This window comes from Urocampus carinirostris, chromosome 2, assembly GCF_059441175.1.
Source record: "Urocampus carinirostris isolate Australia breed hairy pipefish chromosome 2, RoL_Ucar_1.0, whole genome shotgun sequence".
Classification (NCBI taxonomy): Eukaryota; Metazoa; Chordata; class Actinopteri; order Syngnathiformes; family Syngnathidae; genus Urocampus; species Urocampus carinirostris.
In genome coordinates, this window is record NC_142350.1 from 385,919 (window position 1) to 401,234 (window position 15,316).

The 15,316-nt window shown below is 43.1% G+C and overlaps 1 protein-coding gene across 5 annotated transcripts in view; it reads right to left on the reverse strand.

The window, feature by feature from the left end:
• Nucleotides 1-10,618, reverse strand: part of phf14 (PHD finger protein 14) — a 115,427-nt gene extending 104,809 nt beyond the window's left edge. For 3 of the 5 annotated variants that reach the window (XM_088328184.1, XM_088328182.1, XM_088328183.1), the window contains exons 1-2: nucleotides 10,519-10,618; nucleotides 8,193-8,303 (exon numbers count right to left, since the gene is read on the reverse strand). In XM_088328184.1, the coding sequence (XP_088184310.1) occupies nucleotides 8,193-8,303; nucleotide 10,519 (112 nt within the window). In that variant the 5' untranslated portion in view covers nucleotides 10,520-10,618. Of the gene's footprint in view, nucleotides 1-8,192; nucleotides 8,311-10,518 lie in introns of those variants that run through there. The other 2 variants (XM_088328180.1, XM_088328181.1) reach the window with 1 other exon arrangement.
• Nucleotides 10,619-15,316: the final 4,698 nt, after the last annotated feature.

The window sequence follows — 15,316 nt, forward strand, 5'->3', positions numbered from 1 at the left end:
TTATGTGAACGTGCATTGTATGTTAACTTTTACTGTATTTGACCGAACGGGTCATTTTTTTTTTAATGAGTGTACGTACCTTGTAAAGATGAATCAGCGCTACACAGCGCCGAAGCTGTCTTCAGTATAGCACATTTCTCCCCCGTTGATTGTAGACACGGAAAAGGTGATAGGCAATAGGTAATAACACAGCTGTAGCGGGCATTTTTAACGTTGCACGATCTCTCCAACTGCCACACCACAGGTTGAGACTCGAGTTGTTTACATGTGACGTAGGCCTATACGTCACTGAGATCTACAGCCAATTAATATTACCACCATCTCCTGGACAGGGTTGGAACCTTGTAAGTCTCGTCCAATTTCTTAGGAAACCATCTTCACTTTGCACTCCACTCACCGAGGGCACTTCCCTATGGAGGGACCTCACAGGAGGGTTCTCAGAGCCAGGTGAGAGGAATGGGATTGGGCCATAGGGTCACTAAATGTAAAAGGATGTGGAAGTAAAGGGACTGAGTGGAAGAAAGAGGAGATCTGAAGGATGGTGACTGAAAGGAAGGTTGATGTGATAGCCTTGAGTGAAACAAAGATGAAAGGAAAGGGTGAATTACAGCTTGGAGGTATGTATGGTATTAAGTCTGGAGTTACGGGTGGACATGTAAAGAAGGTGAGGCTGTGCTTGTGAGTGAGAAAAAAAAGTAAAAACCGGTGGAGTGTAAAGAGATATCTTCCAGATTGATGTGGGTTCGATTAAAGTGGGGTGTAAAAGTATACACCCCCTTGATCTGCTACCTTATCGTGGTGGAGGAGTTTGTGTGTCCAAATGATCCTAGGAGCTATGTTGTCGGGGGCTTTAAGCCCCTGGTAGGGTCACCCATGGCAAACAGGTCCTAGGTGAGTGGCCAGACAAAACGCAGATCAGAAGACCCCTTATGATGAGACAAAACTTTGGTCCTCGATTTCCCTCGCCCGGTTACCGGGGGCCCCTTCTGGAGCCAGGCCTGGAGGTGGGGTCCGCTGGCGAGCGCCTGGTGGCCGGACCCTTACCCACGGGGGCCGGCCGGGCACAGCCCGAAGGGACGACGTGGGACCCTCTTCCCATGGGCTCACCACCTGTAGGAGGGGCCAAAGGGGTCAGGTGCGCAGAGAGCTGGGTAGCAGCCAAGGGAGGGGTCCTTGGCGCGACGATCCCCGGCTACAGAAACTGGCTTTTGGGACATGGAACGTTACCTCTCTGGCAGGGAAGGAGCCCGTGTTGGTGCGTGAGGTTGAGAAATTCCGACTAGATATAGTCGGACTCACCTCTACGCACAGCTTGGGCTCTGGTACCAGTCCTCTCGAGAGGGGTTGGACTCTCTTCCACTCTGGAGTTGCCCGTGGTGAGAGGCGCAGAGCCGGTGTGGGCATATTAATTGCTCCACGGCTCGGCGCCTGTACGTTGGGGTTCACCCTGGTAGACGAGAGGGTAGCCTCCCTCTGCCTTCGGGTGGGGGGACGGGTCCTGACTGTTGTTTGTGCTTATGCACCAAATAGCAGTTCGGAGTACCCACCCTTCTTGGAGTCCTTAGAGGGTGTTCTTGAGAGCGCGCCCCCTGGGGACTCCCTCGTACTGCTGGGAGACTTCAACGCTCACGTGGGCAATGACAGTGAGACCTGGAGGGGCGTGATTGGGCGAACGGCCCCCCTGACCTGAACCCGAGTGGTGTTTCGTTATTGGACTTCTGAGCTCGTCATGGTTTGTCCATAATGAACACCATGTTCAGACATAAGGGTGTCCATATGTGCACTTGGCACCAGGACACCCTAGGCCGTAGTTCGATGATCGACTTTGTCATCGTTTCGTCGGACCTGCGGCCCCATGTTCTGGACACTCGGGTGAAGAGAGGGGCGGAGCTGTCAACTGATCACCACCTGGTGGTGAGTTGGCTTCGATGGTGGGGGAAGATGCCGGCCTGACCCGGCAGACCCAAGCGTGTTGTAAGGGGCTGTTGGGAACGGCTGGCAGAATCTCCTGTCAGAAGAAGTTTCAATTCACACCTCCGGCAGAACTTCGCCCAAGTCCCGAGGGAGGCAGGGGACATTGAGTCTGAGTGGACCATGTTCCGCGCCTCCATTGTCGAGGCGGCTGATCGGAGCTGTGGCCGTAAGGTAGTCGGTGCCTGCCTCGGCGGCAACCCTCAGACCCGTTGGTGGTCACCGGCGGTGAGGGATGCCGTCAAACTGAAGAAGGAGTCTTATCGGGCCTTCCTGGCCTGTGGGACTCTGGAAGCAGCTGGCAGGTATCGGCTGGCCAAGCGGAATGCGGCTTCGGTGGTTGCCGAGGCAAAAACTCGGGCATGGGAGGAGTTTGGCGAGGCCATGGAAGCCGACTTCCGAACGGCTTCGAGGAAATTCTGGTCCACCATCCGGCGTCTTAGGGGGGGAGCGGTGTGCCATTGACACTGTGTATAGTGCCGATGGGGCGCTGCTGACCTCGACCCGGGACGTTGTGAATCGGTGGGCAGAGTACTTCGAAGACCTCCTCAATCCCACCGGCACGTCTTCCTCTGGGGAAGCAGAGCCTGAGGACTCTGGGTTGGGCTCTCGTATCACTGGGGTTGAAGTCACCGAGGTTGTCAAAAAACTCCTCCGTGGCAGGGCCCCGGGGGTCGATGATATCCGCTCGGACTTCATTAAGGCTAATAAGGCTGCCTCCTGGACGCCTCCCTCGGGAGGTGTTCCGGGCATGCCCCACCGGCAGGAGGCCCCGGGGGCGGCCCAGGACACGTTAGAGAGACTATGTCTCTCGGCTGGCTTGGGAACGCCCGGGGTCCCGTCGGATGAGCTGGAGGAGGTGGCTGGGGATAGGGATGTCTGGGCTTCCCTTTTAACGCTGCTGCCCCTGCGACCCGACCTCGGATAAGCGGAATACAATGGATGGATGGATGGATGGATGGATGGTAAAAGTATACATGTTTATAAGTGCATATGGACCTGGTTCAGAAAGAAGTGCTGATGAGAGAGAGGAGTTCTGAAAGGATTTGTCCGAATATGTGGCAAGGGCGAAAGAAGGGTGGAATATGGTAATACAGGGTGACTTGAATGCAAGAGTGGGTGATGGAATGGTTGAAAATGTGGTTGGTAGATATGGAGTACCAAGAAAAAATGAGAGTGGGAAGAAGTTGAATGGAGTTAGGTGTGGAAAATGAGTTGGTGATTGTAAATACATTGTTTAAAAAGGATCGTGAATAGGTAAACTTTTGTCGAAGTGGTGTGTTGAGATGGGGTACAGAGCACTGATGTATTATGTGGTGGTTAGGAGAGGGATGTAAAGTTGTATGTGCATGTTCACAGAGGTAAAATGAGTGGTATGTCCGATCATTTTTATGTGGAAGGAAAACTGGGGCTAGTTGTAGGGAAAGTAAGAGGGAAGAGGTGAAAATGTCAGAGTTGAATAAGGCAAAGAAGGAGAGGGAGTTTTAAGAAAGGATGGGGAAGAGTATGAACGGATTTGTAGAAGAGAAGTGGAGAGTGTGAAAATTGAATGGAAGTGGTTTAAAAAGAAGTGTGCGAAAGAAGTGTGTGGAATGAGAAAAATTGGTCGAGGTATTAGGAAAGAAAATGAATGGTGGAATGATGAGGTCCCAAAGGCTGTGACAGAGAAGAGATGTGCCTTTGAGGAGTGGCTGCAAGATAAGAGTGGTGATGTGTGTGAACGGTATAAAGTGAAGAAAAGGTTGGCAAAATTGGTAGTGGAAACAGCGAAAAGGGAAGCAAATGATGAATGGTGTCGAAAGATAGGAGTGAACTTTGAGGAAAGGAGAAAAGTGTTCTGGAAAGAGTGACTCTGAAAAGGATGAGAAAGTGAAAGATAAGGATGGTAGATTGTTGGTTAGCGGTAGTGCAGTCAGGACGAGATGGGCAGCATATTTTCAGGAGTTGCTGTGGAGGATGGGAGAGAAGTGAGAGTTGAGGCGTTCGGTTGTATGGGAAGAATGCCCGTGTTGGGTGATTTAAATGTAAAGCCTGTTGAAAGATGGGAGGTGCAAAAGGCAGTGAAAGAAATGTAATGGGGAAAGGCACCTGGGTTGTATGGCTGTACTGCTGAATACTTGAAGAAAGGTGGCACGGCTATGATTGAGTGGTTAGTACGCTTTGTTGAATGTATGCTTTTTAAGTGGTATGGTTCCTGTTGACTGGTGTATTGAGAGCGAGGTATTGCATAGAGTGAATCAAAGAAGCAAGGTTTTGGGTGCTCTGAGGAGAATGATGAGTAACAAGATTATGAGTATAGATGTTAAGAGAGGACAGTATGAGAGTGTGATTGTGATTGGAGCCTGAATGCATATTTGAGAAGGAAATTAAATATTTTTAAATGGAGTGTTTGAGGAGTATGTTAGGAGTGACAAGATTGGACAGATTGAGAAATGAAATTGTGAGAAACAGAACTGCAGTAGTAGTGGAAGTGAGCAAGCGTGTGGACCTGTGAAAATTGGTCAAAGTGTGGCTGGCATGGGACAAATAGCATACACCTGGTCTTCACCAAACCACTGGTTAAGATTAAATGGTGTTGGAAGGACGTCATATGTAGCTCTAATAATAAAGCTAAACCGCCTTGCTTCCATGACCCACATGTCGCTCCAACTGATGTTCTTCTCTCTCCACATTGTCAAATATTGTACACTGACCCTGTTTGCCCAGCGAGAATGCCTTGGCCCAGCTTCATTCTAGCCTCTTTGTTCTGTTGCAGTGGCCTTACTCCAAGCCAGGCAGATAGCCATGAACCCAAGCCACATTTTGGGTATCATCTTCCTCTGCAATAATGTTCTCATGAGCCTCCGGAGAAACCTAAGGATGTCCGGTGCATTCTTGTACACTTTGTATGGGACTCGATTTGGCCCTGGGGCTGATGCAGATCTTGCCCTACGCCAGGGGTCAGCAACGGTTTCGGTGTGGAGTGCCACTTTCAAATTTCCTTGTAAATAAGTGTGCCACACCAAAACCAACGACTCGCACATTTTTTGTTATATCTGAAAGACCTGTGATTTTACACCAGTCCGAATATACAACATGGATAGACATTGAAATAGTATAACTGTTGAATTTATCTTCCACTATTCTTGTTCATCAATCAACTATTTAACAATTTAAGCCCTTAGAGACAATTTGTGATTAAGGGCTATACAAATAAAAATGACTTGACTTGACTTGACTTAACTGAAAAAAATAATGTGAGCAACTTTTGGAAAGGCCTGTAGACATCCATGACTTTTTGCTCCTTTTTACCACAAGAATCAACCATTCTTTATCAACAATGAACTACAAACAAAAACAAGTGATATGGACAGCTGCCATACCATTCATCAATGAAATCGTATTGCAGAAAATATTAAAACTTAAAATAACAGCAACAAGGCAGAAGGCTACTTGAAAATCAGTGCAACACAAATAACAGTTGATTTGGTCGCAGATATAAATGGTTTTCCGTGCTTTGTTATGTATGCAGTGAGCAATGTGATAACTTGCTTCAGTGGTGGTGTTTTTAGCAGTGACAAAGATTTTTAGGGTCTGTGTTTGTTTGCCGTACCTGGACACAGCGCGTTTTAATGTCTCGGCCTTGTCAGACTCATCCTTGAATTCGTGTTCATGTTTCGTCTCGTAATGAAGTTTAACACTTGATGTGCGAGGTACAACACTCTCGAGGCAAAATGCAGAAAGAGCACAGTCATTTTTTGCACAAGCACGAGATTTTTTTCGCTGAAGGAGTTGTCATTGTTCTTTCATTTATCGCGCGCCGGTGTTTCTGTGGCTGGGTCAAAACACGGATTTCTCCTCTTCTGCGAGTCGCTGTGCAGACACACACTCACACGCGGAGGGGCGCAACCGTAAAGCCTCAAAACAACACCGCGCACAGCTGAAAATGTCAAAATTTCAGGTAAAAATGCGCATTTTAAAAAAATAATTGTTATTATTTTGCCGTGCGCTCGCGTGCCACTGGTTAACCATTTTTGTGCCACTTCTGGCATGCGTGTCATAGTTTGTGTACTGCTTATATGCATCTTGTTGCAATATTTATGAGACACTAAGGACATAATTCGATGTAAAATTTACAGAACAAAGAATGGATTTAGATTGTGGTGGCACATACCTATGAGTGTTGTCGTGGTGGAATGGTGGATGACTAAATTGTAGTGTGGACGCATCATCAGTAGCGTCACCCTGGGTCACGGGAAATTTTGGCCACAACACTAGACGTCTCACTAGGGGTGGCCAGCCACAGAATGAACAGCCCCAAGCTTGCGTCAGTTCTAATACTTCATGAGAGTTGCTTTGTTGGTCAGCACACTTCTCATTGGACTTTGCATGGCAGGGACGTCTTTTTTCCTGGGTCAAGCCAAGGCTGACTGCATATCACCAGGCTATTACTTGGGGGCTCAACAGGGGTCTTTTCTCCTAATGAACAGCTATGGCTGCTTTTTTCCACTGCTTCTGATGCCGCTTTAATGGCTTTATGCAAGCTATATTCCCAGGTCAACCAAAACCTGGTGGTAGATCTTGTGACAAAGCCTCTGCAGCCCACCTCCAGTGGGCGTACCTAATTTACTAGCCAGGTTGTTTTGCTTCAGCTGCTAGCTCGGCAAACCGTAGGGCAGGTGTGGCGAACACGTGGCTCTGGCCGCTCTTGGCCAATAAGAATGCGGCTCTTTGCCTCATCATATTCTTTTTATATACTGTGGCTCATGTTTAGTTTTTTTTTGTGCGTGTGTATTGAGGGTGGACACTTTCCTTGAAATCAACACAAGAACAGTTGTTGTATTGTAAGGAGAGGAGTGTGTTATGGGAAATAATGTTTTCAATTGTGTATGTTTGTGTGTGTCTGTCTGTCATGGCAGGTCAGTGCGTTGTGTGGCTCTTTGACGCTCACAAAATGTCGGCTCTCTGTGTCAAACTTGTTCGCCACCCCTGCCGTAGGCGTTTTCTCTCGAAAGCCTCAACCACTGTGTCATCCCAAGGAACTATTAGCTCCATGATGAATGCGTTTTTCCGTGAAGGCAACCACAACACCAAGTCCGGTCTCTGGGGGGTTAGGGCGATCTCAGATGAATCAGAGGCTGCCGGCCAAGATTAGCCAGCATCTTCCAGTTAGCACCGCCGCGACTTTACTATGAATAAGCGGCACAGATAATGGATGAATGGAAAATATATAAGGTAAAAGAAAAATAGTAATGATGATACGTTTATCTCAACACAAGGGGCAGATTATTAAGCCTATTATATATTATTTGCACATTGGAAATGTTTATCAAATTCAAAGATTTAACCTAAAAACATTTGTTGACAACATTTTAAAAAGTGGGTTTAAAAATAGCACTTTTGCTATTTTTTGGTGAAAAAAATATTGATTGCTACAGATAAAACATTTTATTCTTTTTTGTTTTGTGTGATAAGTCTAAATGTAATGTTATCTTTGGATAAGGTTGTAGGAAAAGAGTATCTCCGACATTTGCAGGTGTATACCATGCATTTGTATGTTGATTAGTTGGTCGGTTGTATAAATAATAATAATAAACACGAGTTGTCTAGGTCTTTCTGTGTTACTGTGTAAAAATGTGTCACTGTGTAAAAGTGTCTGATTTGACAATTGAAATGTGTTTTGGGTTTCCTGTATTTGTTATTTAGACGTGTAATTACATGGCAGCAACAACTGGAGGAGTAATTGTATAGCATTTTCAGTTAAAACTAGGAATAAAATAAATAACATTTGTGGACGAATTCATGCTATATTCCCCGTGCAGATCCACCGCCACACCCCATTTGCTTCTTACTGGGGCCCCAAGGGATCCATGCTACACCCCAGACCGCATCTACAATTAGAACATAATACACTAGGAGATTATTGAGCAATGTTAATCCATGTTATTTGCTGGAGGATAAGAGTGACCTACAGTAATGTTGTTTTACTTAATCAGAATGTGGATGGCAGAAAGAAAGCTACAGAGCAGAATGTTCAACAATGTCTTGAAAAAGATTACATCGTGAAATATTGAAGACATGGATGATGATGATAAACGTCTGAGCTTGCCTAGTCGGTATTTTTTTTTTTCGCTATCGTGTATTATTGCACATTAAGGGTTAAGATGGCATTCAAAATGAGTAAAAATACACCACACAGGCACTGTCATGGAAACAAGTAGCAAAAAGCATAGATTGGCTACCTGAAGTCTCCCAAACTTCAAAGTCACTGTCATCTGAGCTGTTATAATCCAAGGCATCAAGAAGAGAAGCAGCAAGAGGTTTCACTTGACGGTGCTTTAAACCACGATCCACTGACATGAAAGTTGCAGGAAACAAAGTTATAAATGAGCATACTGATAAAATGTGTCACAAATATATATATTTTTTTTAATCAAATAACTACAAACTGGTGTAACTAGATGCAGGAGGGAAAATCATCGTAAACCATCATATAAAAAACAAAACAAATTCCTATATTTTCTGAACTATATGGTGCTACTTAATATTTATTAAAAAAATATGGTAGAATATTATGCCAGCTCAAATTACAATAATAGACAATGCTAGTTTTTGACACAAAAGAAAATGTCCCTGGTTTCCAAGGCCGCTGACAAAGCTTTTTTTTGTAAGTCGAAGCACTAAGTGCACAACTGAAAAGTACTTATTAGAAAAAGAAGTGTATAAAAGTGAAATTAAGCAACTCTTCTAAAGCCCAGAATAATATGTATGTAAACAAGCATCGAATCCAATGCCAGAAACCTTCCGAAAGATATGAATTTCATATTCTGGAAAATGGGGACTACATCCAATCAAGTTTTCAGAAATTCGCTAATGCTTTGTAGTCAGGCTTGAATTAGTGGATGGGAAGCAAGTGATTTGATTTTTGCATACATCGCAGAATTTATGAGTCAATTTAAGATCACCAGTACACTAAAACCATTCAAAGAAATGCCTTTTTTCTTGTGTGCCTTTTGGAATGATAAATGAGTCGTTTATGTCAGGGGTCTTCAACCTTTTCACGCAGAGAGCTATGTTTTATTACTTTTTAGCGCAAAGGGCCCGCAGTTTTATATGCATTTCTAAAATTACAAAGTGATTATGTTAATGCTATGTTGTTACCATGTTAATTGTTGGAAGTAGGGTTAAAAAGACTCAGTCAACAACTTATAAAAAATAATTTTGCCAGAAAATCACAAGTTTCCAACACTGGTGAGCTATTTTCAGAACAGGTTTGCGGGCACCGCAGCTCTATTGAGGGGGCAACTTAGGCACCACGTTGGGGACCCCTGGTTTACATGTTTAGGTAAGAAAAAACGAATAACATCCATATACATACCATTTACAAGCAGTCCAATCAGGCGGTCAAGCGAGAGCGCTGTCATTACGCAAAACAACTTTTTAACTTTAGAGCAATGTCATTACGCAAATACTTTTTATTTTTGGACATAAACAAAGAGTAATTTGATTCACATCACTCACTAAAAGCAATAAAGGACCATGATCGTTTGCTCTCACTCCCACAATGGAGCTCCATTGCTGTGTCCCATCTGTTTACAAGATGTGCGTTTTGGCTCGCCAGAACCATACTTACGCTACATTATGTAGTATATATATATATATATATATATATATATATATATATATATATATATATATATATATATATATGGCGGGATCTTTTAGCCATGGGGGCAAAAAATAAAACAGTAAGGTCCTTGAGAAATGAACTGAGGCTTATTAGGGACTAATATGAATTATGCGTGTATCATCCTTCTCTACTACAAATCAACGATGCTTTGCGTCATTCAAAAATATCTCAAAGGAAAGAAAATCCTCATGCACAGTAATGTGCACAAATAAATTAGATTCCTTGCGTTGTGCGATGGTACATTTTTATGGTTTGTACTTCATTGGAATTCACCTAATTGTGGAACGGATTAAGTGTGAAAAATCGAGGGCATACCGTATTGCTGCTAAAATTGCATTTGATGCATTGGCCATTTAAGGTCCCCATTTTTTTTTAAATTGTATCATGTATGCTCAACCGCTGCAGATTTTAGCCTTTGCTATTGTCACAGACGTGCTAATACTCGCTATAATGTTCGCTGCAAACCAACAAAGACATTACCAGTTGTAGTATTATTGTTATTACAACACTGTTGTGCCAGTCATGGTGGTGAAATGAGCAGGTTATGTATGCTAACTACATCGTGGCTAGTATTAGCAATTGTCTAGAACATTCGTGGTGTGGGGCGTGGGTGGTTAAGAGTACTCGAATAAAAGAAAATCTATTAAATTTGGCGCAATTGACATGTGTAGATTATTTATTATCGTCAAGCAACACAACGTGATGCAATACTGCTAACAGGACATCAACGACAGTATCATAAAGCAGCGCACAGATTTTAGCTGGCTAACCGCTAACCAAAACAAATGCAGTTTAAGTCAGTTCATCTTAGTTTGAAAACTGAAACACGCACCCAAATAATTTCATACGAACCATATCGTGGTACACACATTACTTACTTTGTTCCGATTGTTCACCTTTCTTCGTAAACTAATAAGATCTCCCTGTTGTTGCAAACATGGAAAAGGAAACACAGACGTGACGTCATCGTAACGGCCTGATGATGTTGCGATGGGGACCACAGAGCTCACGATAAAGCAGGTAACACCGAGATCAAATATCTATGAAAGCCCCCCAAATGGTTTTTTTTTAATTATGTGATTGAACATATAGATTTTTTTTTAATCCCTGTAATAGCACAAGTTACTTAACATGCCCTTTACTCAAGCTGCATTCATGTACAGGATTTTGAACAAATTTCCGAACTTATTCGAGTAAGTTAGATGCCCTAAGGGCCAGAGTGGGTTTTCTCACCAAAGCCAGCCCACTTGGCTATGCAGGGGGATTTTGAAGGAATGGAACAGCAGCAAGCTCGTATGATGCATTTTTATTGGGAAGAAGTCAAGTCAAGTCATGTTTATTTGTATAGCCCTTAATCACAAAGAGTCTCAAAGGGCTGCACAGGTTATTGCAGTCTATTATTTCAGACTATTATTACACCATCCCCTGATCTGGAACCAACATGAGGGCAAGGAAATACTCAAAAACCTCAACATGAGGAAAATGAAGAGACCTTGAGAAGGGACCACAAATGTGACAGCAAAGGATGTTGCAATTAAAAATAATACAGATATATTGTCCACAAAAAGTATAGGTTATTCATATGCTATAGAGTAGAGGTGTGTTTTAAGCTTAGATTCAAACATTTCCACTGAGGTTGCAGATCGGATCTCAGGGGGAAGAGCATTCGACAGCACCGGTGCCCGGATGGAGAACGCTCTTGAACCTGCGGAACAATTCTTGGCTCTTGGGATCACCAGTAGACCGGCGCTTTCAGAACGAAGGCTTCAGACCGGAACATAGCGGGAAATCAGATCTGAAAGATATGAGGGAGCAAGTCCATGTATGATTTTGTATAATACTAAGAGAACCTTGAAATCACATCTTAGGCTAACAGGGAGCCAATAAAGGTTAGCCAAAATCGGCGTGATGTAATCGGACTTTTTTGTCCTAGTTAAAAGCCTCGCTGCAGCATTTTGTACCAGCTGAAGACTCTTGATTCTGGACTTCGGGAGAGTAGTGCATTAAAGTAACCGAGACGGGAGGTAACAAACACGTGAATTATAATCTCCGCATTCGACTGAGACAGCATAGACGAATTTTAGCAATGTTGTGAAGATGGAAGAAGCGGTTCTAGTAATTTTCTTCACGTGTGTTTGAAAGGACAGATCGGGGTCAAATATGACACCTTAATTTTAAACTGAGTCACTCTGTGTGATGTGACATTTGTCAATGTTCACAGCATTTTTTCAGAATAAGTCACGGCATTTAGATGGACCAATAAATAACATTTCAGTCTTTTTAAAGTTAAGACGCAAGAAATTGAGTGACATCCACTCTTTTATCTCAGTGGGGCAGGCCTCCAGATGCCATTTCGCCATATTTAACACAGTGCGTCCTATCGGAGAGGTACGATCTGAACCATGAGAGGACGGTTCCTGAGAGACCAATCCATTTTTCCAACCGTTCTAGCAAGATATTATGGTCCACTGTGTCAAAAGCAGCACTAAGGTCCAGCAGCAGCAAGAGTGATAAAGCGCCAGAGTTCATTGCCAGTAGGAGATCATTGGTTACCTTACTCAGAACTGTCTCAGTGAAGTGGTTAGCCCTGAATCCTGATTGTATTGATTCAAAAAGATTGTTCTCCGATATGAAATCATTCAGTTGCTGGGTCACTCCTTTTTCAAGTACTTTCGAAAGAAACGGTAGGTTTGACACAGGTCTATAATTACATACGTTTTCTGGATCAAGGTTGGGTCGTTTCAGTGTAGGTTTAATAACAGCAGACTTAAAAGCCACTGGAACTAAACCTGAGGAGACTGATATGTTTATAATATTTAGAACTGAAGGTCCAAAGACCTCAAAAAGACCTTTAATAAGCGAACCCGGAAGCGGGACGAACAGGCAAGTCGTCGGTTTGGCCGTATTCTTCACCTGTTTAAGATTATCGAGGGACAGTTCACTAAATTGGGACAAATTCCCTGGACAGCCACCATGTCGTGCATCTATAGATGTCAGCCCTTTAATATGTGATGTATTAAAACTGCCTTTAGAAATTTATTCCTGTATGCATTGAATCTTCTTATTAAAGAAGACCATAAAGTCATGGGCTGAATGGGTAGAACTATCTTGGATAATCTGTTGCCTTGCAAGCGATGCTACAGTGTCGAAAAGGATTTTGGGGTTGTACTTTTGTGACGCAATCACCTTCGAAAGGTAGGCTGATTTTGCAAGGGCCGCTTTATACTTTAACAAGCTGTAACACCAGGTTGATGGAAAACCTCAAGTTTGGTAGCGCGCCATTTTCTTTCAGATTTCCTGCATTCTTGTTTAAGGGATCTAGTTTCATCGGTAAACCAAGGCGTGCGTCTTTTAGGTCGTGATTAAAGCCGTATGGGCGCTACTGAATCCAGGTCACTAGCAGGGTAGCATTAAACTCATTCATCAGTGAGTCGATAGAGCCTTTGTATGAAGGAAAGGACACAACTGCTCCTGAAAGAAGATCAGAGAGCTCAGAAACTGTGCCAGTGCTAATATTGCGTCCGCTAAGTCCTTCAGCTTTTTTAGTACTACATTTAGCTAGCACTTCTGATGTGACTAATTAATGATCAGAAATAACGGTAGTACACGGTAACACCGTCATGTTTGAGGTTGAAACACCTCGAGTCAGAACCAAGTCTAGCGTGTTTCCATCTTTATGATTGGCAAATCAACCAGTTGATTAAAACCAAATGTATCAATTAGGAGCGAAACACAACACTAAGTGAGCTGAGTGGGGAGTTCATATGAATGTTAAAGTACCCCACAATTATTATTTTGTCTGCATAGGTTACTAGGTCAGACAAAAGTTCAGAGAATTCATCCAAGAAATCTGAGTATGGCCCTGGTGCGCGATGAATAGTTACTTCATAAATTGACAATAGAGAGGACCGCATAATAAGAGCCTCGAACGCCTTAGAATTATTAGAGGTACGAGGAGTTAATTTGAGTGTTGTTTTTTTTTTCAGAAATTAGCGCTACACCGCCACCCTTCTTCAAAGAGCGTGCTACATGGCTACTCACGTAGTCTTGTGGAGAAGCCTCATTTAACAGTAAAACCAAACCGGTCTCAACCAAGTTTCACATAGACCAATCAAGTTAAGTTTGTAATCACGAATAATACTATCAACAAATAAAGCTTTGGAGCAAGCGATCTAATATTTAAAAGACCAAATTTTAGCTTTGCTGAATCGTTTAACTTAGCTGAAGTCTTTGTAGAGTTCTTCACAAGATGTCGCCGTTCGGGCGTGTTGAGTTTCAGGCGTCAGGTGAGTTTCAGGCGTCGGTTGACCGGCAACATAAATGAAGAAATAATGGTGGTATTAGGTCCATCTTCGTGTCCTTCGTTTTGCCGATGTGGCTCCTTCGGCTTCGCACACTTCACACACTTCCCCGCACGACAACCCGCTCCTGCTTTCTTTCCCTACGCCGTCTAACGTCGCTTTGTAGGTGGGGTGGCTGACCACGGGGATCCTGGGTCTCTTCGTATCTCATTCGGGATATCATAGGTGGAATAAAAAGTGCCCGTAAAGTCGAAATTCAGACTCACACCCAATTTAATAAGTTCCTCCCAACTGTAAGTGTTATTGGCCACACATGTGTCCAGAAAAGAAAGCAAAAAAGACAAGAGAACAGTAATAAATAGAAGATTAGCTGGAGAGCAACAAGCCGCAGCATCCATGTGCGCCGCCATCTTGCTTCATTGTGAAGAAATACAGGTATATGTTGGTAAGTTAACAGGAAACACCTTACAATAACAGATTGTTAGGCTTTACACTAAACTCTTGTAACTCTGTTATGTAGCTTCACTAAATACATTTTAGTTGGGCTACTTAAAACATCAAAATCCTCCCAAGCAACACACTAGTCTCTGCAACTTTGTTGATGACAATGCCACGGTCATATATATATATATATATATATATATATATATATATATATATATATATATATATATATATATATATACTGGACTGTCTCAGAAAATTAGAATATTGTGATAAAGTTCTTTATTTTCTGTAATGCAATTAAAAAAACAAAAATGTCATACAATTTGGATTCATTACACATCAACTGAACTATTTCAAGCCTTTTATTATTTTAATATTGCTGAATTTGGCTTACAGCTTAAGAAAACTCAAAAATCCTATCTCAAAATATTAGAATACTTCCTCAGACCAAGTAAAAAAATAATTTTATAACAGCAAAACTAAATCAAACATTTGAAAATGTCCTTTGATGCACTCAGTACTTGGTTGGGAATCCTTTTGCACGAATTACTGCATCAATCCGGCGTGACATGGAGGCAATCAGCCTGTGGCATTGCTGAGGTGTTATTGATGCCCAGGATGCTTCGATAGCGGCCTTCAGCTCATTTGCATTTGTAGGTCTGGTGTCTTTCATCTTCTTCTTAACTATACCCCACAAATTCTCGATGGGGTTCAGGTCAGGGGAATTAGCAGGCCAATCAAGGACAGTGATGCCATGGTCAGTGCACCAGTTACTGGTGGTTTTGGCACTGTGGGCAGGTGCCAGATCATGCTGGAAAATGAAATCCTCATCTCCATAGAGCTTTTCAGCAGATGGAAGCATGTAGTGCTCTAAAATCTCTTGGTACACAGTTGCATTTACTCTGGACTTGATGAAACACAGTGGACC